The 26120-nt window shown below is 46.7% G+C and overlaps 1 protein-coding gene across 5 annotated transcripts in view; it reads left to right on the top strand.

The window, feature by feature from the left end:
* TANC2 (tetratricopeptide repeat, ankyrin repeat and coiled-coil containing 2) overlaps positions 1–26120 on the top strand; it is a 143931-nt gene that overhangs the window by 26204 nt on the left and 91607 nt on the right. For all 5 annotated transcript variants that reach the window (XM_088519891.1, XM_088519890.1, XM_088519889.1 and 2 more), the window contains exon 3: positions 3189–3288. In XM_088519891.1, coding sequence (XP_088376017.1) covers positions 3222–3288 — 67 coding nt within the window. In that variant the 5' untranslated portion in view covers positions 3189–3221. The remainder of the gene's footprint in view (positions 1–3188; positions 3289–26120) is intronic.

Raw genomic sequence — 26120 nt, 5'->3', positions numbered from 1 at the left:
CAGATTAACATGTGTTAATGCCATTGGATCTTTAAAATTGCCATCATGTAACATGAAGAAGAGCATCTCAAACACAACATGCAGCGTGGAGCTATTCTGAGGGGGCGGAAGGAATTTTTGGCTGCTCCATGTGCTGCTGGGACACGAGGGCCCTGATGAAGCACGGAAGCTTCCTCCAATCTCGTGGTGCCCTGGGGCAGCTTCGGGCTTGTTGGCCCTGGTAGGATGAGACGTGTTGGTCCTGGCAGCAGAAACTGCCCTGAACTTTCCTCCAATTTGTCACCTTTAGGGGCAGACAGGTCAGCTAGACTTTGCAGAAGGGTTTTAAGGAGTCCTCCAAACTCAAGTTCCTAATGCAGGTGGTTGTTGACAGAGGAAGCTGCTGACATCATTTACGGTTTAACAGTTATGGTCAATGTAGAGCACGTTAAAGGCACTGCAGACGAGGCGATGGAAGTGTTTAATTGTATTCCTAACTTTTCCTCAGTTACAGCTTTCCTCAAAGCCTGTATAATTGACATTGTATATGGAGAACATAAGTGTCCCTTATGAATTCAGTTAGTACTGTTAGTCTAGAATTAGAAACCAGGTTATGCAGAATGATAAAGTCTCATTCAAAGTTGAATTTGCCTAATTTCAAGGTCATTACATTCTCTCATTCAAGAAGGTACTGGTTTTGACTGACTTTCTTCAAGTCAGTGGTAATATTCAGTCCTGTTCATGCTTCTCATCTCATCTTGCATAGCTGTTTCATTTTCCTGGTGCTAAAGCCCTGCACTGAAATTGTGTATTGTTGGAGATTTTTTTAATTGAAAAGGACAGGTTCAAACCCTGCCTGACGTTAGTTTGAGTTGCAAAGTGTATTAGTAGATAATCTGTCATGCTCAACTTATCTTGCTACGATGCTGAGAAGTATTATTTGAGAACAGTAGAGTTATGAAATTTCAATAAGTTGTTTATCAATGGCATTATGTTCTGGTGGAATTCTCCATCTTCCTTACCAGACGTATGGGCATGTTCTGGATGAAATGAAAGCAGAATGTCCTTCTAGCCATGGAGACCATGGAAATCGCCCCTTTCCAGCAGTGCCCTCCTCGCTGCCGTGCAGATGGGGCTCCCAAAGCAAATAGCTGTTTTGGTCCAGCGCTCTTGCCAAGAGCAGCCTCTGGAAGTGCTGTTTCCCAAGCCAAGTAGTGAAATGAGCTGTTACTCAAAATAAGTTGTATACATCTTCAAAATACAGCACTTGTCTCCCTTTTGATGGCAACAGCTACTGCCCAGGCTTTCCACGGTGCATAACTTCCATGAAACTATTATTTGTGTTCATATTCAATTATTCTAAAGCCTGTTAGTTTCCAGATCCTTGTCTAGTAAGCCCTTCATTGTTTTAAAACCTCTGCTGGGTAGTTTTTAATGCTTTTAATCCATATTTTCCTCTTTTCAAAACAATCTTAGAAGTTCTTAAATATTAAAACAAAGACATGCTTTTTCAAGGCAACTTCCTGAAAATCTTTAATCTCTAAATTCTGCTCCTTGTTATATGGGCACAGAAGCCCATATAACAAGGAGCCCATGAGTATGTGGCTCCTGGAACTGCAGAGCTGTTGTGATGGGTCGTTCAGAGGAGCCGAAGAGCCGGTGCGTTTGACTGGCACCGTTCGTGGTGTCTCCCTGTGCAGTGGCAGTGTCACATTGTGCCATACGGCCGCCTGGTGTTCCTTGAGTGCTTGTGCGCTCTTCATATGGATATAGGTCAAAGCAGCAGCAAGTATAGGGGGGTGAGGTAAGAAAAGGCTGCGCTAAATGTCATTTCTTCTTGGATATAGCCCACTAGGTCTCATGTAATTAGGCTGCTTCTCAAACATTCTCCTGATCCCAGTGCAGTTTTAGGGAATGGAGGTTAAGCTGGATGATTTTTGAGGAACGTGGAAAGGTTTCAGTTCAGCAGCTCTCGCAAGGAAATGCGGAGCAGGCTGCTGTATGCTGTATACATTGTACGTGGAGGAACTGCTTGAAAGAATGACTTGGTTTGTGTCGTGTATTTTCCTCTTTTTCATTCTTTTTCATCTTGTGGTAATTAACTTCGTAAATTTGTCATTTATTTTTTGAAGGGCCTTGTTACTTATTCCTTTTTAAGTTTGAATGCTCTTTGAAAAGAGTTCGCTAATTTGCGAAAGATGGATTTTTGTTTTGGAAAATGTCAATTCCGTGTTCACATGTTAATAAAACCTGAAAACTAATATGCAAAAAGATACTATTACTGATGTCTTCTTAATATATGCCTCTTAATTTACATTCCTTAATTTCTAATGTGTGTGCCCTGATTTGCAGTCTTCATATGTGATTGCATGGAACATTTTACAAAGACTTTTAGTGGCTTTTAATACACATATAAGGCTTTTGGAATTGGATATTATTGTATTTATGCTTGAAAATATTAGGAAACCATGAAGTAACTAAACCTTAGAGAATGTTTTACCGAGCACCCTCCAAGAAGAACTGAACATTGTTGGGAAGAAACAACTGTAGTTTATTTCTAGAAGGTGAACACGGTGCCTAGATTACAAGGTAAAAAAAGAGTCCAAGTTGGGCTTTATGGTGTGGCCTGATCAAGGGCTCTGCTCTTCTTTTGGTCTAATCTGGAGCTGCTTTTGTTCCTGTTGTTTAATGACTTGCCTGCTCCAAAAGGAGGGTGTTCACCAGGGGAAGATGTCAGAGTGTCTTCTGAACACAAACTCATTCTTTGGGGACGTGGGGACACCGTTCTATTTATTATTTTCAGATGTACGGAGTCGGGAAAATACATAGATAATGTTTCTGTCTCAGTTTTCTTACATGGGAGATCTTAACTCGGGGTTGGAGGTGCCTCCTCCAGACGACAGGTCTAGGTCACTGTCGGCGAGGTTGATTTTTGACTTCTAACCAACCTGCAAGGCAGCAGCTCTCCCAGCCTGGGCTTTGAAAGTCCTGGGAAACGGAGGCAGACTTTGCCCAAACTTGTTCCCAAAAGTTGATTTTTCTCTGTTGTTATTCTTCAGATCCATTATTCTGGGATAATAATTGGTCGATGCATTGGACAAACGGGTTTTGTTAGCAGTGCTGAAGACGTCGTGTTGTTCTTGGAAGCGGCCGGGATGGAGGAGGAAAGGGACACGGCACGTTTCATAGACGGTGTTTTTGTTTTGCAGTTTTGGGCATTCGCAAGGTGGAACGGGATCGCCATGTTTCGAAACAGCCTCAAGATGCTTCTTACAGGAGGAAAGGCAAACCGCAAAAACAGGTCCAGTGGTAAGTAAATGCCAATACCTCGTGTATATATTTTACTTACAGTTTTTTAAAGCATGTCTTTCATGTCTGCTGTTTTGCTCTTACTGGGTCTTTTTTCTTTTTAATTAGTATATGTAGTTAGTTGGTGATCTTGTCGGCTCAAAACATCATCATACAGCATTGTAATTTTGTGTGGTGGTTTAATATTTAAAAAACCCCAATCCTACATACAGACCACAGAATTTAGTTTTACTAGGGAGATAAGATGCACAGGAAAAACAAATAATAGATGTGTGTAACCGTGCAGTAAATCAACATCAAAGTTCATATTTCAATAATGGTAATCAAGAAGACTATAAATCAAGTTTTGTTCAAGGTGATACCATGTGTGAATCCTCTACAATACAGACAAAATCTGTGATAATAATTGCATTTTTTTTCTCAATATGAATAACATAATCCTGTAAAATAAGATAGTTTTGTTTGGGCGAAATCACGACTAATAACTCGCCCTGGGTAATTGCCACTTCATGCAGTTTTCAAGTAGTTAGACAGTATAACAGAGCTGTAGTAACAAAGGCTGAGGCTACTGCAGAATATTGAGTTTGATATCTGTGCTAAACTTTTGGTTAAGTTTAGTGAAGTTGCAATAATGAAGCTTGAAGTGCTGCTGGGATACTTATTACCTCTACTCCAATAGAGAATATTGTAGGCAGATTTCACAGAGCACACCCAAAACATCTCAATTCCCATTTCCAAGCCACCCTCTGAGTATTACATAATATAAATTCTTTCAACATTCAAAAATATGTTTGTATTTCTGTGCGTGCACACATCTAACTTGCGGAATCTCAGTGCAATTTGGAAAATCATTTTGCCTACTCATTGCTGGGGTTGATGCTTAAGCTTTGCTGCAGAATGTGGATTTATAATTGCAGGAGTGTTGGTCAAAAGTTCTGTTTTGGACAGTCGGTGCTCCTGGTAGGCTCCATCTGAATTTAGCACGGGTTCAAATATCTCCTAAGCCTGTTTGATGCATGAAGGAGGATAGAGATGGTTCTTGTTGTAAAGCAAAACGTTGCAAAAATGTTGGTAAGCTTTAAAAATACTTCCAACTTTCCTAGTTATTTCCAAAAATGGAGTCCTGGCAGTGTAAGAGCTTTTAAGTAGCTATTTTATTTTTTCTTTTCCAAGCCATCTGGCAGCACATTTGGATATACTGGGACCTATTGTTTGTTAATGCTTGTGCTTGCATGTAAACAGCGTGTGTGTGTGTGTGTGCATTCCTGGGGAAACCACAAGTGCTTGTGCAAAAACACAATGGTGATTAATGCAGAGGAGAGAGGAACCAGGGCTGCATCCCTTTGGCTGAAACCAAGGAATATGTGTTTGTTTTACTGTCTTACTACCTCCAGCCTTACTTGGAAGAAGGGGTTGTGTTTTTCAGCAGTAACGCTGCACTGTTCCTGGTAGCAGGGCTGGCTTTGTCATTTCAGTTTTTGGACTGGAATAATCTGCTGAGAATCTGCTTTCTGGTGACAGTCCTGGGTAGTGTTGGTTGATCCTGACAATGTTTTAGCACAAGAAGTTTAGTGCTGCCTCGTTGCATTATAGTCCTTGGTTTGCACCTTTTAGTGTGCAAGGACGTTGATCTCACAGCGGGTTCCCAGGACCAGGCTGGTGTTCCCATTCACTGGTGTCATGACGTTGTTTATTTGCTTTTTATCTCCTGCTTTTGTTGCCAGCGTGGCCCTTTGAGCGAGGTACCTGCAAGGAGAGAAACACGGAGGTTTGGGACAGTCCTGCTGTGGATGGCTCTGTCCTCTGTAATTTCACACCGCATTCAGGTCTGTCATATGGACAGTTTGAAGCCCAGGAAAGGGCAGATCCTGCCCTGACAACAGGCCCAGCCTTCCAAAATGTGCAGTGGACGATCCTGAACAGCGGCAGAGCCAGCTCTGTGCCAGGTGTCCCCAGTCCCTGCTGTTCCTCTCTGTTCATCTCCCTGTGTTGAGGCCCCTGCACATGCAGAGCTCTCCCAATACTGGTTTCTTTCTTTGTGAATGAAAAACTTCAGTTCCCAAATACCAAGATTGGACATGGCTATACATTTCTGTGAGTAACATATACTACCATGTGTTTCTGTCTTTAACTCTAGTAAAAATCTTAGTTATGCAATGGAGATTTATGTTGTCCTGCATAAATGCCCCCAGTAATAGTGATCAACAGCTTCTTAAGTTTAAAGCTTACGTAAATCATTGCAGTTGCTCCTCATTCGTCCCTGGTTACTGCTCTCTTGTCCCCCGGCTGAGCTGGCCGCGCTGGAGTGACGCAGGTGACATCTTCACAGCCCAGGTGACATCTTCACGGCCCAGGTGACATCTTCACGGCCGTTCCTCGGGACATTTGGGCTGTTTCTGCTGTTGTTCCTGGCTCATTTCTAGGGCCTGAGCCCGTCACTGAGGATCATGTGCAGTAGAGCAGCCCTTTGCACGGCTCCGAAGCCCACCTGGATATTCCTGCTCTGACCTGCTGGCTTTGCCTGTGCTGAACCTCCACCCTGTCCTTCCCTTCATCCTCCCTCCCTTCCCAAGAAGGGGGCGACTAGGGCTGCATTTTTCACCACTTTACAGCCTTCTCATATGGTAAGCACATACTTTAAATTAGTCACCTATATCATGTTTGCCTTTCCAGGCCCTCAGTGTTAGGACTCTGGTATTTTTAGGTGGAAAGCTAGGATGCTTGTTTTTGTTTGTTTTTTTTAAGTACTGTAAATTAGACATTTAGTCTACATTTATCACCCCGGCATTAACACGAGGAATTAAAGAGCAAAATAGAAGTTGGATTCTGGGAATGGAGCTTCCCAGATCACTCTGGTGATCGCTCGGAGCAGCCGAATCGGCGTAGCCGTGCCGGGGGGACGTCACCCTTGTGAAGGGCACTAAGGGGAGGTGTTAGGGGCGTTGTGGCTCTTGGAGGGGTCGAGGTGAACGCCCCGGTCTCTGAAATCAGCCTTCTTGGCCGTTCCTGTCTTTGCAGCACCGTAAGCAGCAAGCAGGGCAGCAGAGCCGGGCTGACGGCCTCGCCGTGGCTTTGGCAGGTCCTGGCCATTAAAAGCACGCGACAGCCCTCACATGAAAGTGTCTCGTTGTGCTGCCCCTTCCCGAAAGTGCTGAGCAGCTTCTCTGAAGGGCTGCGCTTGAAATGTGTTTTGACTCAGCTGCTTTCCGTGTTACCCTTTATGGCATTGTGGCTCATAAATTAAAATATTTATAAAAGAAGAATACCAATTACATGCATATGAATGTACAGTTACACGCAGTAATGGCAATTAAAATAAATGAATTTCTACTGCAGCATCAGATTGCGTAATCTCCCGTGGTTAATTTTTGCAGTGTGTTTTCCAACCAGGCCTGATAGGATTTCATGGCAGGGCACTGTGTGTGGTGCAGTTCTGTGCCTGCCTCTTTGTGCACACGCTTCATCTCATGTCGTAACAAAAATCCCCCTGCGACGGAAGCAGGGCACTGAAGATATTTTATGGTAATGCCCTGAGGATGCATTAAAATTGCGACCATATCTTGATTTGAATAGATTTTTCTCTGCCATAAACCGATCTTCTACAAAGCTACGAGGCACCAGCGTTCCCAAAGATGGTTTTGATCCGAATATTGTTAAATATTGCTATAAAATCCTCAATTTTTGAAGCTATGTAGATGTGTAAGATCTGTCCCCATGTTTGTATGCGGGGCCAATATGAGAATATTGGAAGGCCCAAATCCACAGCTCCCGTCTGTGTCTGCAGGCTGCTGCGCGTGCCCAGCGCTCAGCGATCGGGGTGGATATTTGAACAGTTCACATTAAATCAATTCGCTAATATATTCACTGCAATATTTTATTAGTGACATAGGCCTACGTGATACATCTACCCTTTCCACCAATTTTAATTATCCTCATTTCTTTTCCAAGATGGACTATTTCCTTCCTAAGATATTGCATTAAATTACTCCTGCTATAAGAGTTACATTTGCCATTAGAAGCTTGTAAAATGGAGCTGTAAACAGGTTTGTTGTGTTTGTTTTCAGCTTTGTATCTTCTGTGTGAGGTGGCAGCCCAAGAATTGGTGCATTTTGTTTCCGACGGAGGCCGTGGTCGGTTCCCTGCTCTCTCTTCAGGTTAGACTCACCAGGGAGACACAATCCTCCATCCCGTTACCACAGCCCTGCTCTCTGCTCTGGTTAGTGAGGAGTTAGACCCCGTTATATCCCTCATTGATGGGAGGCTCCCCATTGTTTTCCATGAGCTTTCTAGCTAGGAATCTGTCTGTTTTTCATGATAGTTTTGTTCTAAGTTCCTTAGAACCTCTTCTGCTCTCCTCATTCACAGGAGAGCCAATTCCTTCTAACTGTGTTTATATGGCTTTTTGGACCCTGTCAGTTCATATTTTAATTCCGGGACTAAAGGAGCCCTCGTCGAACACTCTCTTCTCTTGATTTGTGCCCTTAGAAGATGAAAGGTTTTTCTGGGCTGCTCCCAGCACCACTTTGCCACAGCCCCATGCAGTTTCTTACCCATCTGATCTTCCTCCTGTGGACATGAACGTGCTGAGGGCTTCCAAGAGTGACAAACACTGCTTGGGTTTCCTTTTGCCATGAAATTGCTGAGTGATCAGATCCAGGTGATGAATCCCATAGACGTTAGGATAAGCTAACTTGCCAAGATATTCAGAGTGAGGTGCTGGAAGCCATTTCAGGCTTACAGCATTTATTGTGGTGGTGAATAGTGAGTGCATCCATCTGCTCAGGGTACTCTATCCAAATAGAATTCAGACCATCTTATTCTAACAAATTTGGTAGATTTTTTTTTTTTTAAGCAAATCTTAACCTATATTGACTAGTCCACTACCATTCAATTCAATTTGAGAATGAACCAGACCTATCTTTAACTTCATTGTACAGCCATTGTTTTAATTTATATAATTCAAGGTACTTCATGAGACTTCATAGGGAATATATACCAGGAAGGGCTGTACATACATATATATGCATTCCTGCTTATTAAGGAACATACACGTGCTCGGAATGTTTATCTTCTCCATGCATCAATCTCTTCCCAGGCAAATAAAAGACTTTTGGCAAATAAAGTTGCTGCCTCTTTCCCCTGCGACTATCCCAAGGAGAATTCTAGCAACTCGTGCCCGTAGTCATCTTAGATATATTTCTTTGCTTCTGATCCCCAGACACATTTTTTGTACCAGTACAAATATTAGTCCAACTTGCTTTATTGCTCATAAATCCATGTTTCTTTTGACAGGTCTCTCCAAGCCTCTAGTGTTTGTAGTTTCCGTGCTCAGTGAGAGCCGCTCGAGCTCCGTCTTTCGGGGCAGGGCAGGGGGGTTGAGCTGGTTCGGTCCATCCGGACCCTGCCGGTGTCTTCCCAAACCTGCCCGTGGCCACAGGCGGATCCCGAGGCCTCTGCTCATCCCGTCGGAGCGGCCGCTCGCGCCTCCTCTTGTGCTTCCGCAGCCCCACAAGTGACTTTATTCCCCTCTCCCCTTTGTGGCTCTTCCCACCCGCTCGAGACTTGGCTTGTTGCTTTATTTTTCACCTATTTGTTGCTTTTTTTCTGGTTTACAGACGTAAATGCAAATGTTTTTCTGGAGGAGGATTTTTTATTCCTTCCTCTCGATTGCTGTCTCACGGTGCTGCACTGGGTTCTTAGGCCATTAGTACAGGGAAAGTTTCTCAGAGCCGTATTTCAAGCTTTCCTCTGAGATCCAGCTCTTCCCCAGCAAGTTCTCGGGTTGTGCTACGTTTCTAAACTCCCTTTTCTCCTTGCCTTTGGTTTTCACTTGTAGAAGCTGCCTTTTCTTTCCCCCGTTTTTCTCAGTATTTGACTCCTGCAGATTACTGCATTTTACTGCTTTATTTCTGAACTCTGGAGTGGAAAACCCACAATATTAGGTGTATTCAAGGAGATCTGGCAGAGCTAAACAAGCAGAAACGTTTCAGTCTTCCTTACTGTTTGGCTGCTTCTTGGGCAGAATGAGGGAGGAATGGGAGGAATGGGGGTGTTTGGTAATGTCTGATGTTGTGATGATGGAGTAGCATCTCCCCATCTTTCCGAAATGTTGTGTTTCGGGCTCTCTGAGGTTTTCGTTTTGGAGGATTTTTACTGCTTTCTTTTCTTTATGATGCACGGCTCTCCTGGCCATGCAGAGGTGTTTAAGAGGCCGCCCTTTCGCGCGGGTGGATTTGGTGTCTTGGTAGTGGCACAGCCTGTTCTTGGTCCTTGCCTTCTCATTAAAGGTGCCTCTAAAAGAGCTCGAAATGTTCAATTTCCTCCCTGAAATTGCTGTGTTTATTTCACATAGCTTTAAAAAAAAGAGAAGAAGCCTTGCTCCAGGTACCTGGCAGCACCGAGGCTGGTATAGCTGCTGGGAACAAATTCTTGATCTTTTGCTTTTTCTCCGTCTTTTGGTACGTCTCTCTATCCACAAGGCCTCTGTTCTCGGTCATCCACCCTTTGTTTTCCAGATCTATTCCTCTTTGCAGCTTTTCATCGCAGATTTCTCTCTAGGTCAGTGAGCCCATTCTCAAGCTCCTCTCTATCAGCTCTAATCCCGCTCAGCTCGTTCCCTTCGTTAGCCAGGGCTCCGATTGCTGTTAATTCACCCTGCAGGAGCAGGGCTGCCTGGCTCCGTGCTCTGCTTGGCTTGGGGCTCCCAGGTACAGCAGCAGCTATTTGACTTCAAATTTATACATATGTGTGTATATATACAACTTCGGTTGAGTGTTGTGCTGGCACAAAGCAGTATTTGACTTCGGCTTGTGTGTGAACTTGGGTTTCTTGTAGAATAAGACCCGAAACAAGACGTGTCCAGGTCTTCCAGGACCACGGTGGGTTTCATTGTGTAACCAAACTGTGTTAATCCCTGGTGACCAACAGCTGATTTCTGCATAAATACTTTTTTTTTTTTTTTTAACTGTGCTGGTAATTGCTAGTAAGAAACCTGTAAAGAACCTGGACAGTTGACTTACGCGTTTGCATTTTCCCATACGGATCACAGACCCGAAGGAACAACCGTCCTGCAGGGAAGAGCAGCGCTGCGGAGCTCTTGCAGGAAAGGTGCAATAAACTGTCAGGAGCTGGAGCTCCCCTCCTGTTCTCCAATGACCTGGAGAGCTCCGTGCTGGTCCCACGGCGTTTAGTGGAGGGTGGAGAGATCGGAGAACAGACCCCAAGAAGCATCAAGGAGGCTCTCGGTGCCTGGGAAAGGGCAAGTGTTGCTCTGTGCAAGGGAAATGATGGTTTGGGAAGTGAAACTTGGTCGTCCTTGTCCCAGTGCCTGGAAATACCATGGAGCAAGTCCTGAAAAGCGTTTCCAGGCAGGAAGGATGAAGAAGGTCCTTGGGAAGAGGCAGCAGAGCAGGGGGATTCAGGGGTGTGCACTGAGAGGATGGAGATAAGGCCATGAGCCCCCAAAGGCTGCTCGGGTACCACATACATACCCTCTTTTACATACTGAGAGTACCAAACATTGCTGGAAATATTTACTGTAATTTGTGTACGTGGACTGCCCGTTTGCAAATGGAGATGCTCTCTTTCCCTCGCTCTTCTGAATGAGCAATTTCTGCGAAACGTTTGGATATGGTGATAAATGCTGAAGAAGAGAGCACGGTGCTTAATGTGTGTGTCAGAACTGCCTTCCTGTGTCCCGACCCCAGAGCAAGCCTTGAACAAGCTCAGCTTGAAAGGAAAACACGGAATAATGGTGCTAAGAAATCAGCAGCATTGATCGTGTTAGAACCACCCGGGTTTGGGGGCTGGGAAGGAAATGCACTAGTACATGGTTATTATCGGGCTGCTGTGACGCACAGGTGTAAAGGGAAAGCATAAAATATATTTGTGTAATCTGGGGGCAGGTTGCGATGGGGACAGTGTCGTGGTTTATCGAAGTCAGCGCGTAGGAAACATCTTTATTTGTTTTACCCAGGATGAGCCAGCAGAGGGAGCAGAAATGTTCTGACAAGTCCAAGTGCATCCAAAGCTGTGCAGAAACAAATGATACCGATAAGCAAAGGGGAAAATTCCATTTCTTTTTTCCATGCCGAATGACACAGTCCTCCTAAATTCATAGTGTTCCGATAACCAATTCCAAAGTAACAAGTCTTCCTGCTTCAAAAGCAAATATCACAATGGGAGGATTTGTCCAGAATTTGTAAGGAAACTTAAAAATTGTCCCATCAATAATAATTCAAACATTCCAAAGAAACCAATTAAGAAAACAGGTTTATGGCTGTGAATTCAACTATTTCATCAGTAAAATCAGTTAGAAAACACTGATGTCTGATCTTGGGCTTTCAGCATTAGAACAAGCCGAGCTCCAGCTCTTATATAAGAAACAGACTTTGATTCCTTAATTCAAAAGCATTATTTGAAAAACAAAATTTAATCCGTAAAAAATGCTGCTTGTATGCAAGGTCAGAGTAAATGCTTCTCACAATTCTGGAAATTGTGATCCAGTATCATATGTTTCTGAATAAACAGGATTATGTTCAGATCAGCCTGCAAGTGGGGCGTTTCAGTCATTTTATCTTTGTTGAATATGAAATGCCCATTTTTCTTGTAGCCAGATCCTGATGGGGAGCAAAAATAAGCAAAAAAAAATACCATATGCAGGAAAAAAGAAAAAAGTACAAATATAACAGAGAAAAGCTGAAGCTGGGTGTCAGGCTTTGTGCTTTATGTTCTTTTTGCACGTTGAAACTGCGGTTTCTGTCTGTGGCGAAGTTCTGCCTGCAAGGAGTTCAGATTAATAGATGTGAGGCACAGCCCGCCCTGGGTAATTGCCTTGATTAATTAGCTTGTGAACTTTGGTGTCACGTGGCTTGGCACCATCCCAGCTCCGTTTTTTGCAATAACTGAACAGATGAAATAGAGAAATCTCCTCGTCGCCGGGTGCGGTGCCTCGCCGGGAGCTGCCGGCTCCTCCAACGGGAGTTCAAGGAGCCTTTCCACAGATTTCAGTGCTGATTTTTGCTTTTCGAAATCTGCATTGTCAGGAGGGCTGAGAAAGGTTTGTACTTCGGTGCCTTTTCTCTGCAGAACCTGTAGGCATGGGTGCAGTGACACCAGAAAACAATATTTTAGCAGCAATCTGTAATATTTGATGTAGTAGATACATAAAAGAAGACAGAGTAGATAATAGAAATATAAACTAGAAAATTTAACAGCAATATGTGTGATACAGGCTATAATGCAAAAATTCATGCAACTTTTTAAGATTTGTGTTATAAAATGGTGACAAATTGCCTTTTTTTTGATTGCTTGTTTTGAGTGTCTTTGCTCCTAGCAAGGTCTGTGTTGGGACTGTGTGAACTTCCCGGCTATTGCCACCAAAAAGCATCTCCTGTCCTTTACTTGAACACCTAGATTTATTGTGAAATAGGCTCAGATGTTACGTACCATGAGTTCTTTTTCAAAAATGATATTTGTTGGGAGAAGTGGAGAAAAATACTCCTTTTTGGTAGTCTTTGAACTCATAAAATAGCATGGAAGGAGAACATACTGCTGTGTGGGATCCAGCAAGGATTGCTAAAACTGTCTTTATTCCCACTTTTATTGTTAAACCTTGGAATGCAAAATAAACCTCTCATAGTTTCATTTGTGCTTAAGCTCCTGAATTTGATGATGAGAGTCAAGACGAGGCTGCTGAAAGGTGTTATTAGGTGGTTACTTTATTAAATTGCACCTTCACTAGCTACTTTTTGACTTTGCAGTTATAAAATACGCAGCCCAAAATACAGGGGAAGATGGATGAACTGTGATGACAGCCAGAAGAGTCGTAGTTATTACTGTGCAAGAATTATTAGACCGCTCTTGGTACATCGGAGAGAGCTTGCAATGCAGAGATTCCTGCACTCTGCTGCTCCAGCTTCGGAACCTGCCATAAGGGCGGAATCCTATGGAGCGTGGCTGGGAATTGCCTGTTGCATCTGCTCTCCAAGTGATACCCCAAGACACTTGTCCCCTGGAGATCCCGTATTCCTATAGCTGCTGGGACTGATCTAGAGAGAGGCATTTGCTTCATTTAGATTGGATTTTTGTTATAATAACTACAATTGTAGCAGGATTTTAATACTATACTGAATATTCTGTCTGCTTTCGACTTGTATTGCCTTACTTTTTCAGTGATACCTCAAGAATTAATACAGGATTTAGGAAATGAATTTATTCCTCCGTTGTTCTTGTCTGCCTTAAGTGACTGAGAACTCCACTTCCTCCAAGTTGTTCACGGTGAAATTTCTCATTTTGATCGCTGGGTTGCCCACACAGTTTTATTGAAAGGAATAAAAACCCGTGGAAAACCGACCCATGTGCATGCAAGGTAGGAGAGCACTCACGGTTTATGAGCTCCAGGTCGGCTCCTTTGTGGCCTTCCCTGGCTCACAGGTGAACGAAGCAGGAATTTCTTGCTCCTCTTCAGCCAAAGACTCTTCTTAAACAGGGACCTGCTGCTCGGCTGGTTGCTTTTTAGAGGGGACTAATGGATTTGACCTCTTTCCTTGACGCAGTCTAGAAAGCAGATCATCAATTTAAAGTAAACCCCAAATTGGAGAGGTAAAACTTCATTTTCTTTCCATACTGATTTGCTTATTAATTGAAGCCTGTATTCTTGATTTTCTTTTTTACTAGTGTTGCAGTTTAATAGGGAAATAGAATGTCCTGACTTTGAGGTTTCCATCCCTGTGGAAGCAAGGCCCAGGGAACATAAGCTCAAGTATTTTTACTTTAATGCGGGCTGTTTTTCTCTTCACATGTACAGCTTTACCCGTGTCCGATTTTGCAGAGGTCGCGAGTATTGAAGGGAGAGCTGCAGGCAGGTTTCGTGGACGCGTTTGGAAGTCCTCTACGTGGCTCCCTTCGTTTGTAATGCCTTGATTACCTTGCTTTGGAATCTGGTCTTGTACCTCTCTCCTCTTAAGTTCACTGGGGTAACAGAAGCAGCAATCTCGATTCTGGAAGCTCAAAGGGGGGTTATTTTCCCAATTCCTGCATATCTCCTTGCTGCGCTCCTGCTGCCACGTAGTTGTTTATCCGGTTGTTTCCCAGCTCTTCTCTCCCTGGCCACGCAGGCTCTCCAGCCTCGGCATTCCCAAGGGGTTGGCGTTGACTTCTCCTCCCGCTGAACACGAAGGCTGCTGGTGTTTGGTGCTTTGATTTATCTCGGGGTCCCCTTTTCCGTCGGGCGCCGCGCGGGGAAGCGGTGCCGGCCGCCATCCCGCGGGACGGATAACGGGATAACGGGATCGCGCGGAGCGCCGCGGGCCGGTGCGGAGAGCCCTGCGCGCCGCGCGCGGGGGAACAAACAACATTTGGGCCGTTCGCGTTAGTCGGGATAGCGAGAAGGACACCAGGAAATCCCGTTTCCTGTAGAAGCCCCTTTCCGTGAACGGATGAACTTCCTTGAGGGATCACTCCGCGCTACCAGAGGTATCCCCAAATGGCAGCTGCACACGCGAGCGGGGATTTTGGAATTTCTTTGCAAAGGGCAGTTTCTTTGGCCTTTGGCTTTATTTCCCCTCTACTTGCAGGTAAGTTGAGGAACGGCCTCTGGATTTGCTCTTAGGTATGAACAACAACAACAGAAAAAGATAATTATCAAGCAGCCAGGCTTGACATAGAAGCTTCTTTTTCCAGGGCCGTTTTCCGTTTTTCCTCCTTGTGATCCCACTGCTGCACGTCCCTTGCTCATGAAGTATTTAACATATTTGTGATTTCTAACCAACGCGGAGGTAAAAACACTGCAGAGTTCTCCAAAGTCCTTGCATTTTTAATGTGTTTTAATGCAACATCAGTGCAGTCCTCTCAGTTGAACCCTTTGCATTTCCAGCGCTCTCATTTTGCAGTGTTTGGACACAGTGATATTTCATTATGTTGCACATTTGCCTGCGCTTATCGTGTGTTTTCTTTGTGGTATAATGGTCGCTCACGTGGGAGCTGCTCAGGCTGGAGCTGTTTTTCTCATCAGCGAGTGCTCTGTGCCGGGGGGCCTGGTTTTGGTTGGGCAGTAACGTAAAATAGGTGTAAAAGAATGGGAAAAAACCAGGACACTCCCAACAAAAACATCCCTTTTCATAACATAGATATTTGGCCGAATTTGCGTTGTCTTTACTGAAAATAAACTGCATCACGAAATTTAGCATTTATATTCTAGAAAATGTGATTCTCGGCGCTACTGATTTCCAGCTGTAAATCAGGGATGACTTGGGAAGCCAAGAAACTTTTGCCAGGAAGGGTTTGCTGCCAGCTCGTTCTTGTTCAAAGACCCCTTTTATTTCCTGTCATGTAATACTGATATTAAAACTTCAGCAGCTGCTTATGTGGATAAGTGATACTGGGATAGCTCATAAAATGCATAAGGTGACTTTTACTGTAATTTAATAGCATATAAATAAAGGACAGACTAAATAATGTGACATGACTGCTTTCTTCCTACGAGACCCTCGGATTTCTGCAACCCATGAGCAAATCTATAGGCTGCAGTTTTGGGACTTGTGCTCAAATGAAGTGCAAAACCGACGGAAAGCGAAGGTGGATTGCTACCATAAAAGTGAGGTTTGAAAAAGTTCCTGAGCTGCCACGGCGTAAAGCACTTAATAGTTAAATATACGAGGAGAGAGATTGCTCTGGTTATTTTTAGCAGGAATTAATCTTTGCACATCTGCTGTGTTTGTTTAAAGGAATCTCAGTGTGGATGTGTGGTTCCCGATGGGATGGTGCGGACAGGCCGGAGGTGACACGCGGAGCCCCGACGCGCGGGGTCCTCAGGGTCCTGTTGCTGGATGGAGCGGCCCCGGAGCGGCTCCGGACAGGGAGACGCGGCCGGCGGGAAGAGCGGCCCCTCGGCAGAGCCTTGGGGTCCTGGGGTGGGGACCAGCCTGTTTCGTGCTGCTTAATCCACCAAATGCAGAGGAATCTGTTCAGGGAGACCAAGATTTGGCCCTGTGTTGAGTTAGAGTCCAGCAATTCCGGAATGAATTTTGTCACAAGGGAATTAATGGCAATTCCCACCTGCACTTTGGCGAAGGGGCCGGGAGAGCTCCGTGCTGGCCAGGGCAGGTCCTGGCGCGTGGCACCGGTCGCTCGTGTCCGTGTCTCGCCCCGGGCAGCCGCGGTGCCTGCGCGGTCCTGCGCGTTCCTCACGTTGGGAACACCGGGAAGTTGCCATCCTCAGTGAGACCCTAAACAGCCCGTTGGCTGAGGGCTCGTTGATGTCTCCAATTGGTAGAGGAAGGAGATAATCCCCTTGTGTTCATCCCCCCAAATTCCTGTCCCCCAAATTCCACTCCCGGAGCAGGCCGAGCTGGCGCGTTCCCGATGGCCAGCGGCTCGTTGCATTTCCCTAGGAGCAGCCAGCACAGTAGGCCCCGAATTTCAATTCCTGCTTCCAAGCACTGCAGTCATAAACATAAACACAAGCAGATCCACGTTGCAGTGAAGTTCCTTTGCGTTTTGTGCGTGTGAATGACCCCGCGAGCCCCGACCGTGTCGTTGCGAGTGTTAAAGTGCTGTGAGCCGAGACCTTCCATCCCGGATACCTGGGAACCGGGCAAGGAGGAGCCTTTCCGCACCCGGAGCGCGGTGCCTGCCCGTGCACCAGCACCGGGGGCTCCTGCACGCGCCAGGTTTCTCCTCCCCTCGCTCATCCAGCCGCTGTCCGAGCGCCTTCCCGCAGCGCTTGTCCAGCCGCTTCCCAGCGCCGCCAAAACCCGGCGGGATTAACCCCGCTCTGAACGGCCCCGTGGGAGCGACGCCGCCGTACGAGCGAACGCAGCTCCGGGTCACCGGGGGAAGGAGCCTTTGGCAGCAAGAGGTAACGGGAAAGGGCAAAACCCCAAACCTTGTGGAAGGGGCTGCAGCGTCCTGGTGAATGGAGCAAGGCTGCAACGGGAGCTCTGGTAAAACAGCCTCTCTTGACAAAAAGATCTTGCCTGCTAAACGAAGGGACTTAAGTCTGTTTTGTGCATTGCCAAAGCCTCTTAAGCCAAACTGCTATTTTTACTTCATTAATTAGAATGTCTCCATATTGCAAACAGGGCTGGCTTTCCCCCCAAGCAGATGGCTTGCTCCATAGGAAACCTAACCACGTGCAAATACCAAATGCGCTCCGCACTGATTAAAGTTTTACTTATGCTTTTGCACTGAGTGAGCCCGTGAATCTCTCTTTCCCTTTTAAAATATGCAAAGCTGCCTCTTAGATGAGTCCTGGTGGCTGAGGCAGAGAGCAACGAAAGCAAAACATGGAAAAATCTGCGTGACTTTGTAAGACAAGGCTTTATTTTTTAAAACGTCCTTTTGCAGCTGCTCGCGCTGACGCGCTCGAGCCCGGGAGCTCCCGAGCGAGGGGTTAACGCGGCGGCCGCGGCGCTCGGCTCCTGCGCAGGCCCCGCGGCTGCGGCGTCACCTCGGCACGCAGGCGCAGGTAGGAGCATCCCTTGGAGCTGCAGTGCATGCATCAGCACCGGGCTTGGGCGTTCGCGGAATTCCTTGACAAAGTGCAGTTTTGCTTCTAGAGTTGTCTTTGAAATTGTTAGTTATGGCAGTCATAAAAGATTTCTTTTCCCTTTTTCAAACACAGAACGCTCTGCGCGTCTCGTTTTCTCCCTCCTCCTCTCCACCTTTTTTGCCTGTCCTTTTGGAGCTGTGGCTATGAGAGTTAACAGAGGAGGCTCAGCTGAGCTGGGATAACCGTGGTACCAAGAGCCTCGTTAACCCTCTGCAGCTGCTTGGTTTGCGCTGCAAACAGCAAGGGCTGGAAGGTGTCACTGCTCTCCTGTTCAAATACAACACTGCAAACCCGCGGTGCTGCGCGCTCAGGAAGCAGGTAGGGACTGGGCTCAGGGTCACGAGGAGCCAAGGGCAGAGATGTCAACTTTTACATAAAGCTTTGCTTCTCCGCTATGACTTTTATATGCACAGTATATGTATTTTTTAAACATGTGTTGTTTAGGCTCTTAAATGGGGATGCTAATAATGTTTTGCTTTAAAACTTATTGCCAACAAAAGCCTAATGCTATTCCATGGCATTTGTGGGTTTATTCTTACATTGCAGCATTGCTGGTGAGAGAGTATTTCGTTATTACTTTTTTTAATGTTGTTTTAGGAAGATCCAAACTGACGCAGAGGGTTGGGACGGGGGCTGCTCGTACTGAAATCCTGCTGATTCACAGCGTTGGGGTGGGCTGCGTTGCCCAGCCGGGCTGGAATGTCCTTACATTTGTCATCAAACCTGCGGAGCTGCTGTTCGGAGCTGCGGTGCTTTAGCATTAGGGAAGGTGAATTGTTGGGTTCCGTTGTCAACTTAGGAAAAATCCTGAGAGGTTGTTCCGGGGTCTTAGAAACGTGAAGATACAAACCCTAAATAACCAGCAATCAGGGAAAATGGGTATTTGTTGTGAAAACGTTCCTCCACTTTGGCTGTTAAAGCTCATTCTGGAGAGGGAAGCAAGCAGGAGTTGGGGTTAATATAATGGGGATTTGTTCATGAGTTTGCATAATTGGAGGGTTTTTGCAGTGAAAATTTCAACTAAAGGTGAAACGCTGTGCTCGGCCAGACAACCCAGCATAAAATTGAAGGAATAAATTGATGATTGCATGTTTTAACGCTTTCACTTAAGTTACAGGAGGAGAATATTGCATGTATTTATGCACTGTTTTATTCCCTTTGGTTGGTTTATTGTGCCTGCCAGTCCCCCACCCCTATTTATTGCAGTGCAAATGACGGTTCAAGGAAGAAAAGCCTCCCTTTTAACTCAGTGCTGCATACTGTGTAGTTCATTCAATTTAATATTATGAATTTAATATTATGAGTATTATTTCAATATGCTGAAGAAAAAGAACAACATCCCTGGCTCATTTTATGCCTAAACCATCATATTTCTCAGGTGCTGCTTACTAGCAACTCTGGCCTAAAATTAGAGTGATGCATGAGGTCCATGGGTGCTAAAGGCAGTTAATGGCAGTACTAGCGGGACCTCCCGAGGCGCGTCCTGCCTCTCGGGCAGCTGCTCGGCCGTTATGTAACCGAGTGGGATCTGCAGATGAAGGGAGAGCAGGAGATGATCCTGGCCGCAAAGAGCAGCGGGAACAAGACCCAGGTTCATCCCTGCTCTCTGCGGGCGTCGGGAAGGAAGGGGAGCAGCAACGGTCCAAATTCACCATTTTTGCTTTATTTAAGACCTACAGTAAGGTTCAATAGTAATATTGGCTGCAGTTAGATATTTCCCACTCTTCTCCCAATTCATTTTCTTCACATCTGAAGTGTCCTGAGAGTTTTCTTCCTAATGCTCAAGTGCAGCATTGCATAACACTAAGGTCCCCTGCAAGCGCAGGTTTGCAGAGACACATTTCCAGGTTATACAGGTAAAGCAAAGGCAAACGGGTTAAAATCATCCAGAAAGAAGTCGTTTCACATCAGCCCAGTGAGCGCAGAGCTGGTCACAACTCCTTGAGCCTTTCCTAGCGTGCAGGAGGGCAAAACCTCGCAGGGAAAGCACAGGGCGCCCAGAAGCGGCTTCTACCGCTCCAAAGTCCTCAGATTTGGCTCTGGAAAGTTGTGATTTTGGCCTTCAGGGGCCCGTCCTAGGGGACCCCCTTGGAATGGGTTCAACCAGCAGGATTTTGCAGGCCAAGGCGGTGGAGAGGGGCCCCATGTGCTGCCTGCAGGAGGGACACGCGGGGCGCTCGGCCCTGGTGTGTTTGTCACCCACACTTAGACCATCCGCAGAGGCAGGGCTGCAATTACCCTCCAAAACGGGTGCCCTCTTTCATTTAACATCAAATACAAAACATATCAGCTGTGCAGTCAAACTGCTTCAAATGCTTCAAATGCAAGCATTTTCCTATTGGAAATGGTGGTGCTTCAGCCCTCATTTAATAGGGGAAAGCTACACAGAGAGTGGGAGAATACCCTGGGTGCATTAGTGCTGAAGATTTAACAGGGACAGAGAAAGCTTGCTGTATCAAAAATAGCAGTAGTCAATCAGGGATAAATCAGGTAACAGCCCTATCTCGACAAGTGTTTCCCATGATTAAAGAAAAAAAATCAGCTCTTACTGATGTGTTCTGCCTCTGAGCTGATTTTTCTGAATTATTTTATGCTGACAGAGAAGGAGGCTGGAAACAGCTGTTTCCTGGTGTTATGTGCTGAAAACAAAATGGCTGGTGCACATTAGTGCTGTGAAATTGCAGATGAAGAGCTGGCTGCAATTAAGCTATTTTTATTGAATAGGAATTAAACAAAATACAATGATTTTGACTGGTTGTTGGGCCGCTCTTTTGGGGATGGAAGAAAGGGAAATATACTTAATTTAAGGAAATTTGCAAACAAGTCTGCAGTTAGCGCTGGAAAATAGAAGTTTTTCCGTGCAGAAGCCGCCGTTTGGTGCGTTTTAAAGCAGTTCTGGTGTGTTTGTGTGCCCGGGTTCACACCGGAGCTGGGCGCCCTGACCCCGAGCGCAGCCCGGAACGGAGCTTCCGCGTGCGCGTTGTGGGGAGCTCTCCCTCCCAAAATAAACAGCCATAAAACTTGCAGGGTAACCGTGTTTGTGCATCCAGGAGAGCCGCTGAGATCATTTTCGACCTGCCCCTGGTTGTATTTATTCAAGGAGTCAGGTGAGGGGTTTTATGAAATGTGCCCGTCTTAGCGTGGAAGTGCCGGGTGGAGTTACGTCAAGGATGACTCCACGTCGCTCTAACAAGCAGCTATGGGTCGGCTTGGCCTCCTCTTTGCAAAGCTTCAAGGTGGAGATTTTTGCTGGATGTTGGTGGTTTTCCACAGCGGAAATGGGCGACTGGGAAAACTCCGCTGCAGCACAGAGCAACTCACGCCTTGGAGAGGGGAAAAGGGAGAGCAAAACACTCGGAAGCTGCTGTGCAAGTGGATGGGTTGCAAAGGGGTCCACGGAGGGCTGTTAAATACCAAGATCTCTCTCTACCTTAGGAATTTCGTGCATTTCTGGGCAATGCTGGAAAGGTAGTGGGAAATTAGTGTATTTTGTGCGGGCTGTGTGATGTGTTAAGAAACCAGTTTGAAGCTCGCGCTCCAGCGCTTAGCCCTGTAAAATTTGGGAACGACTTTAGTCTTTTCTGATAGTAAGCAAAATATAACCGAAGGCTTTGATGGTTTTGGAGCAGAACCGGTTTTGCCTCTCTGCAGATGTTCCGCGTGTGGCGGTGGCCTCGACGCTCAGATGTTTCCCTGCTGACAGCTCCAAAGATGTATTATCTCCTTTTACATTTAAGACTCGCTATTGATGCCCGCTCCCTTTGCAATCTCCGAGTACTCTTGTCTGTATTCCTGCTATTAGTCATTACTAGTGACACGGGGTTACATCATGGGAACCAAACATTCCTTTTGAAATAGGAGTTTTCTTGGGTATAGATCAGTCCTGATCGGCTCGGTTGCCCGGGGCCAGCGCGCTCGGGTCCCTCGCAGGTTGTTTTAGAGGCAGGGAAGGGCTTGGGGAGCCTTTCTGTTTCCTCCTGCTCTACACGTTTACCTTAGTCCTGTGTTTCCTGATTGACCTCAAGGAGATAAGGCAGCGCGGTGCATGTCCAGGAACCCCCGTGGCTCTGTTTTTACCGTTTTTCAAGCTGGATTTTGTTGCCGTTTTGGCACATGTCCCCGCAGCGGGGAGGCGCAGGGATGCGGGTCGGTCCCGGTACCGGCTGCGGTTCCTCGGGGTGCGGTGGAGGGGTCCGTGCGGGGCCGCCTCTCGTGTCCCCTCGCACGGGGACCGGGGCAGCCCGACCCGGATTGCTCCGTGGTTCTGTTCCCCGGCAGAGACTGGGGCAGCTGCTGCCTTATTGAACAAACAAGTCCTTTAGCTAGAAACAGGCAACGAGACCCGCTTCCATATCCCCCTTTAGTGCCCGGAAGAGGCCAATAGCCAGCCCTCCGAATGGGAGGGGGTTCTTTGGAATTCTGTCGCCACGGAAAGGCTGGAATTGGGCTCTGGGACGGCTCTGGGGATCCGTTCGTTCTCCTCCTGCTCCGAGCAGCCATCGGGCAGCTGCAGCCCCGGTGTCCCCGGTGTCCCCGCGTCCCCGGATCAGCGTCGTCCCCGCGTGCCGCGCGGCCGGACGGCGGCGAGGAGGGGACGATGGAAGGGGCCGCGGGGACACGGGGACGTTCTGGGGGTTTATGGGTTTGTTCGAGATGGGATTTGATCCGTTTGCAAACGAGCAGCAGTTTGTTTTGCAAACAAATCTTCAAGGCTGAACAAACGCCGGCCTACCTGATTATCACATGGGGCGTTTCTGCTGCGGTTGTATGTGGACTCGATTTTGATAAAATCCACGCTTTTCAGAGATTCCGAGCGCTGGATCTGGGGGAAATTGGGACAGACACTTAGGGGTGCAAACTGCTTCAGTAACTGCTATTAATTACTCCTGTGATGTACAATCAGATCCAAACTCCTCCATGCAAGTGTGCACACAAGTACTGGCAAGCAGGAAAGCAGCATCTTGGACATGATTGCAAAATTGCAGAGGATAATTTAAAATTAGTCTTATTTCCAAAAGCAGATTTCTGCGATCTCAAAGCAGCCGTGGGTGCGTATTTGCATTCAGACCCCGGCACCCAGCTCTCTGGGACACAAAACCTCCTGCACAAACTGCTCGGGATGAGCTCCCTGCTGAAGAGGGTAACAGCCTCTCTGCTGAGACGTCTGAAAATTGCCTTTCAGAAAACAAATGTTTGTTTCTGTTACCTTTGGAGACTTACAGAGATACGGGGAAACAAGGTGGAGTGTTTTCTGATATCTCTGTTGTGATGTGCAATGCACTTGACTTATTATGTGCTCTTCCTTTTAAAGAAGCTGCTGCTATGAAAGCCTGCAAAAAACCCCTAGATAATCAGATGAATTTGTACCTGCCCATAAAAATGAAATACTTTGACATGATTTTGCCATTATGCATTCAGGCTGCGCTTCCCCCCCTTTGACTCCTGCTCCTTATTTGCAGCAAAGCTTTCAGGTTTATTATTGCTGTATTGAATCTCGTTTCATCCTTATGACTAAGCGCAGCATAAATGTGCATCATCCTGTCTGGAGGCGTTTGGAACCCGTCTGCTGACCCTGCTGTGCTGCCCGGTGCCTTGCAGGGCTCGGTGCTAATGGGCAGCAGTGCCCAGACTGAGGGGCAGCCCGTGGCCGCTGCAGGAACCGGCTCCTTTCTGTCTGCATGTGCAATAGAGCCTCTCTCCTGCACCCTATTAATAGTCATCTGAAATCTGCAGGTTATTTTGATGATGTTATAATATTTGCTATCAGAAAACACATCATGGAGTTGGGCATTATTCTAAATTTTGCACTTAGGTCTCTTAAAAACGTGTATTTACTGATGCCCAAAAGCTATTGAACGTAGATTGTAGATTGTTTGAGTGGTGATTGCAGTTCTGCCTGTTTGTGTGCTACGTGGTGCATCTTCTGCATTTCATGGCTTTTATTATTATTCTATATAACCCCACAATAGCTGCCTGCTCGAGGCAGCTAAGGTGAGAACTTAGTCACCATTTATTTAATCAGCAGAGCAGATGTTTCACTGCAAACTTCCATTAATAAACCTCTGGGTTGGTCTAAATAAGTTTTAGCACCACCAGGTTCCTCTGTCATCTTCTCCACAGCAGTGATTTTTGGTGTCATTATTTAACACAGCGTAATGCTATGCAGAACTTGGCCTCATTAAATTAAACGCTCAACAGGCTTGGCATTAAATTGCCAAGCGAAACAAAGATAAGGATAAACTAATTTTCTTTAGCGGGTGATTTACACCTTACGCAGGTAATGGGACAGGATGGGGGGTGCAGAACACTCAATTAAGAAATATTATCAAGGAGGGACGAAAGAAACGTCGGGGATGGCCGGCTTTGGTCACGGGAGCTCCTGGGAGCAGCTTGAGCAAGGGGAAGCAGCCCGTCTCCGTGCAGGTATTCCGGGTTTATTTGGCGCGCATCCCTGGAAATTCTCCGAGTTGGACACACCAGGGTGCTGTACGGACATGGACCCTTTGCTTTTCCTCCGCTTCCTCTGCAAACCCTTTTGCTTCCTCTTCCTCAGTGCGTCCCGTTAATTGGTTTGAGTTAATTGCGTTGTGACACATCTGGCCAGCCGGAATGGTCAGTCTCTGTCATGCTTGGGATTTGAAGCTCAAGACGCTCGTGGTTGCTCAAGGCCCCAGCCAGCCTTATTAAAGCACACAAGGAGTTTATAATTTGCAGATGGAGAATGGAAACATACTGCACCGGCGATGGCAAGGAGCGAAGCCAGGAGCTGCCTGTCACTAATCCTCCTTTTCATCTTTTTTGCCCCATTTCCTTTGCTCCATCCGTCCCCCAGCCTGGAGGGTGTCGCGAGGAGCGCGAAGGGCCTTCGGAAACGTGCATGTTCCTTTGCACAATTAACCCTGTGCTAATGAAGCTTGAAATAAGGAGGTAAGGAGTGCCTTATCTCAACATGTAGCATCTTTCCAATGGCTGGAGCGATATTTTAGTCTGGAAAAAGGAAGGAGTTTGCCTTTACTGTCATTGCAAATGCAAATGCATTGCAATGCAGATTTGGTTTTCTATTTATCTTCTGCTCCGTGCCAGGCCTCCCCATTGCCCTTGGGGCACGGAATAAGGGCACGGAGCCGTGTTGGCCCCCGGGAAGCTCCGGGGCTTTGTCCGTCCCCGCGGAGGTGGCGGCTCCTGCCCTGGATGAAGCGCGTTTCATAGACTCATAGAATGCTGAAGGTTGGAAGGGACCTCTCGAGGTTTCGGACATCCCCCGGATGGGGGCTCAGGCTGTCCCCGAAGCCGCCGCTGGCTCCGTGCGGAGCAGGGCCGAGCGCGGTGCTCAGGATGCGGGTTCCTTCGTGCCGGCGCTCCCGGCGCGGGCTGCGCCGCAGATGTTGGAAGCTGGAATTCCCAAGCGCTCTCCTCGGGTCGGAGCTGCATTTTTGTTCTATGATATAATGCTGATTTGCTAATGAAAACCCTGTCATTAGTGAAAGAGAAATGCTTGGGAAAGGCCCTTTGGGCTTTTAGAAATTGCTCAGGTGCTTTTCTTTTTTGTTTGGTTTGAAAAAGCAAAACTGAAGGCAGAGAAGGTCTGGGTGAAGGTCTCGGGAGGCAACAAATCTCCCTTGCCTGTTTGCCTCATTCATCTTCTAGGTGTCACAGTGGGTTAACAGAAGTCCTCACCTCCATGTCAGAACAAAATGAGCGTTAGGAACACGATGCAGACGATGCATCAGTCCTTTGCAGTGTGCATGGATGGGTTCTTGCGATCGTGTCCTGTGCCGTCGATAGCAGGGCAGGTGTTTTAATCTTTGAAACAAACACCTCAGGTCACTGTGCTATTGAGAGCAAGCACGTCAGGGTAAGATGCTCATTTCAAATTCCTTGAGGATAATTAGCAAAATGGTACGACTCGTGTAGAATTGGTGAGCAGGTACCTGAGGGAAACCCACCTTCCCCAGGTCAATCCTGCACTGGAAAATCCCCCCAGCACCCGTGCCCCATGCAGGCAGTTGCTGGTGTCAGGTCCCTTTCCATTCTGTTGATCAGTTAATATAAATCTTCCATAATTTTATATCTCTTTTCTGAAATAGCTTCCACCCTTGCAAACTGACTAACCAGGGAGAGATTTGGGCTGAAATTCCCCTCTTTGGAGCAACGCACCCGGTGCCGCCAGCCCCCTGCTCAGCTCCCGTGCGTTTTGACCTCTTTGCTGGCACCAATCCCCTCCGGGGGTAACGCAGGTGCCTTTAGCCCCTGTCATTCCCGAGCCTGCCTCGGATCCGCA

This window comes from Tinamus guttatus, unplaced genomic scaffold, assembly GCF_059628265.1.
Source record: "Tinamus guttatus ecotype Peru unplaced genomic scaffold, ASM5962826v1 Tinamus_guttatus_pri_ptg000075l, whole genome shotgun sequence".
In the NCBI taxonomy this organism is placed as follows: Eukaryota; Metazoa; Chordata; class Aves; order Tinamiformes; family Tinamidae; genus Tinamus; species Tinamus guttatus.
Note: the sequence above shows the minus strand (reverse complement) of the source record. Positions and strands in the feature narration are given on the sequence as shown.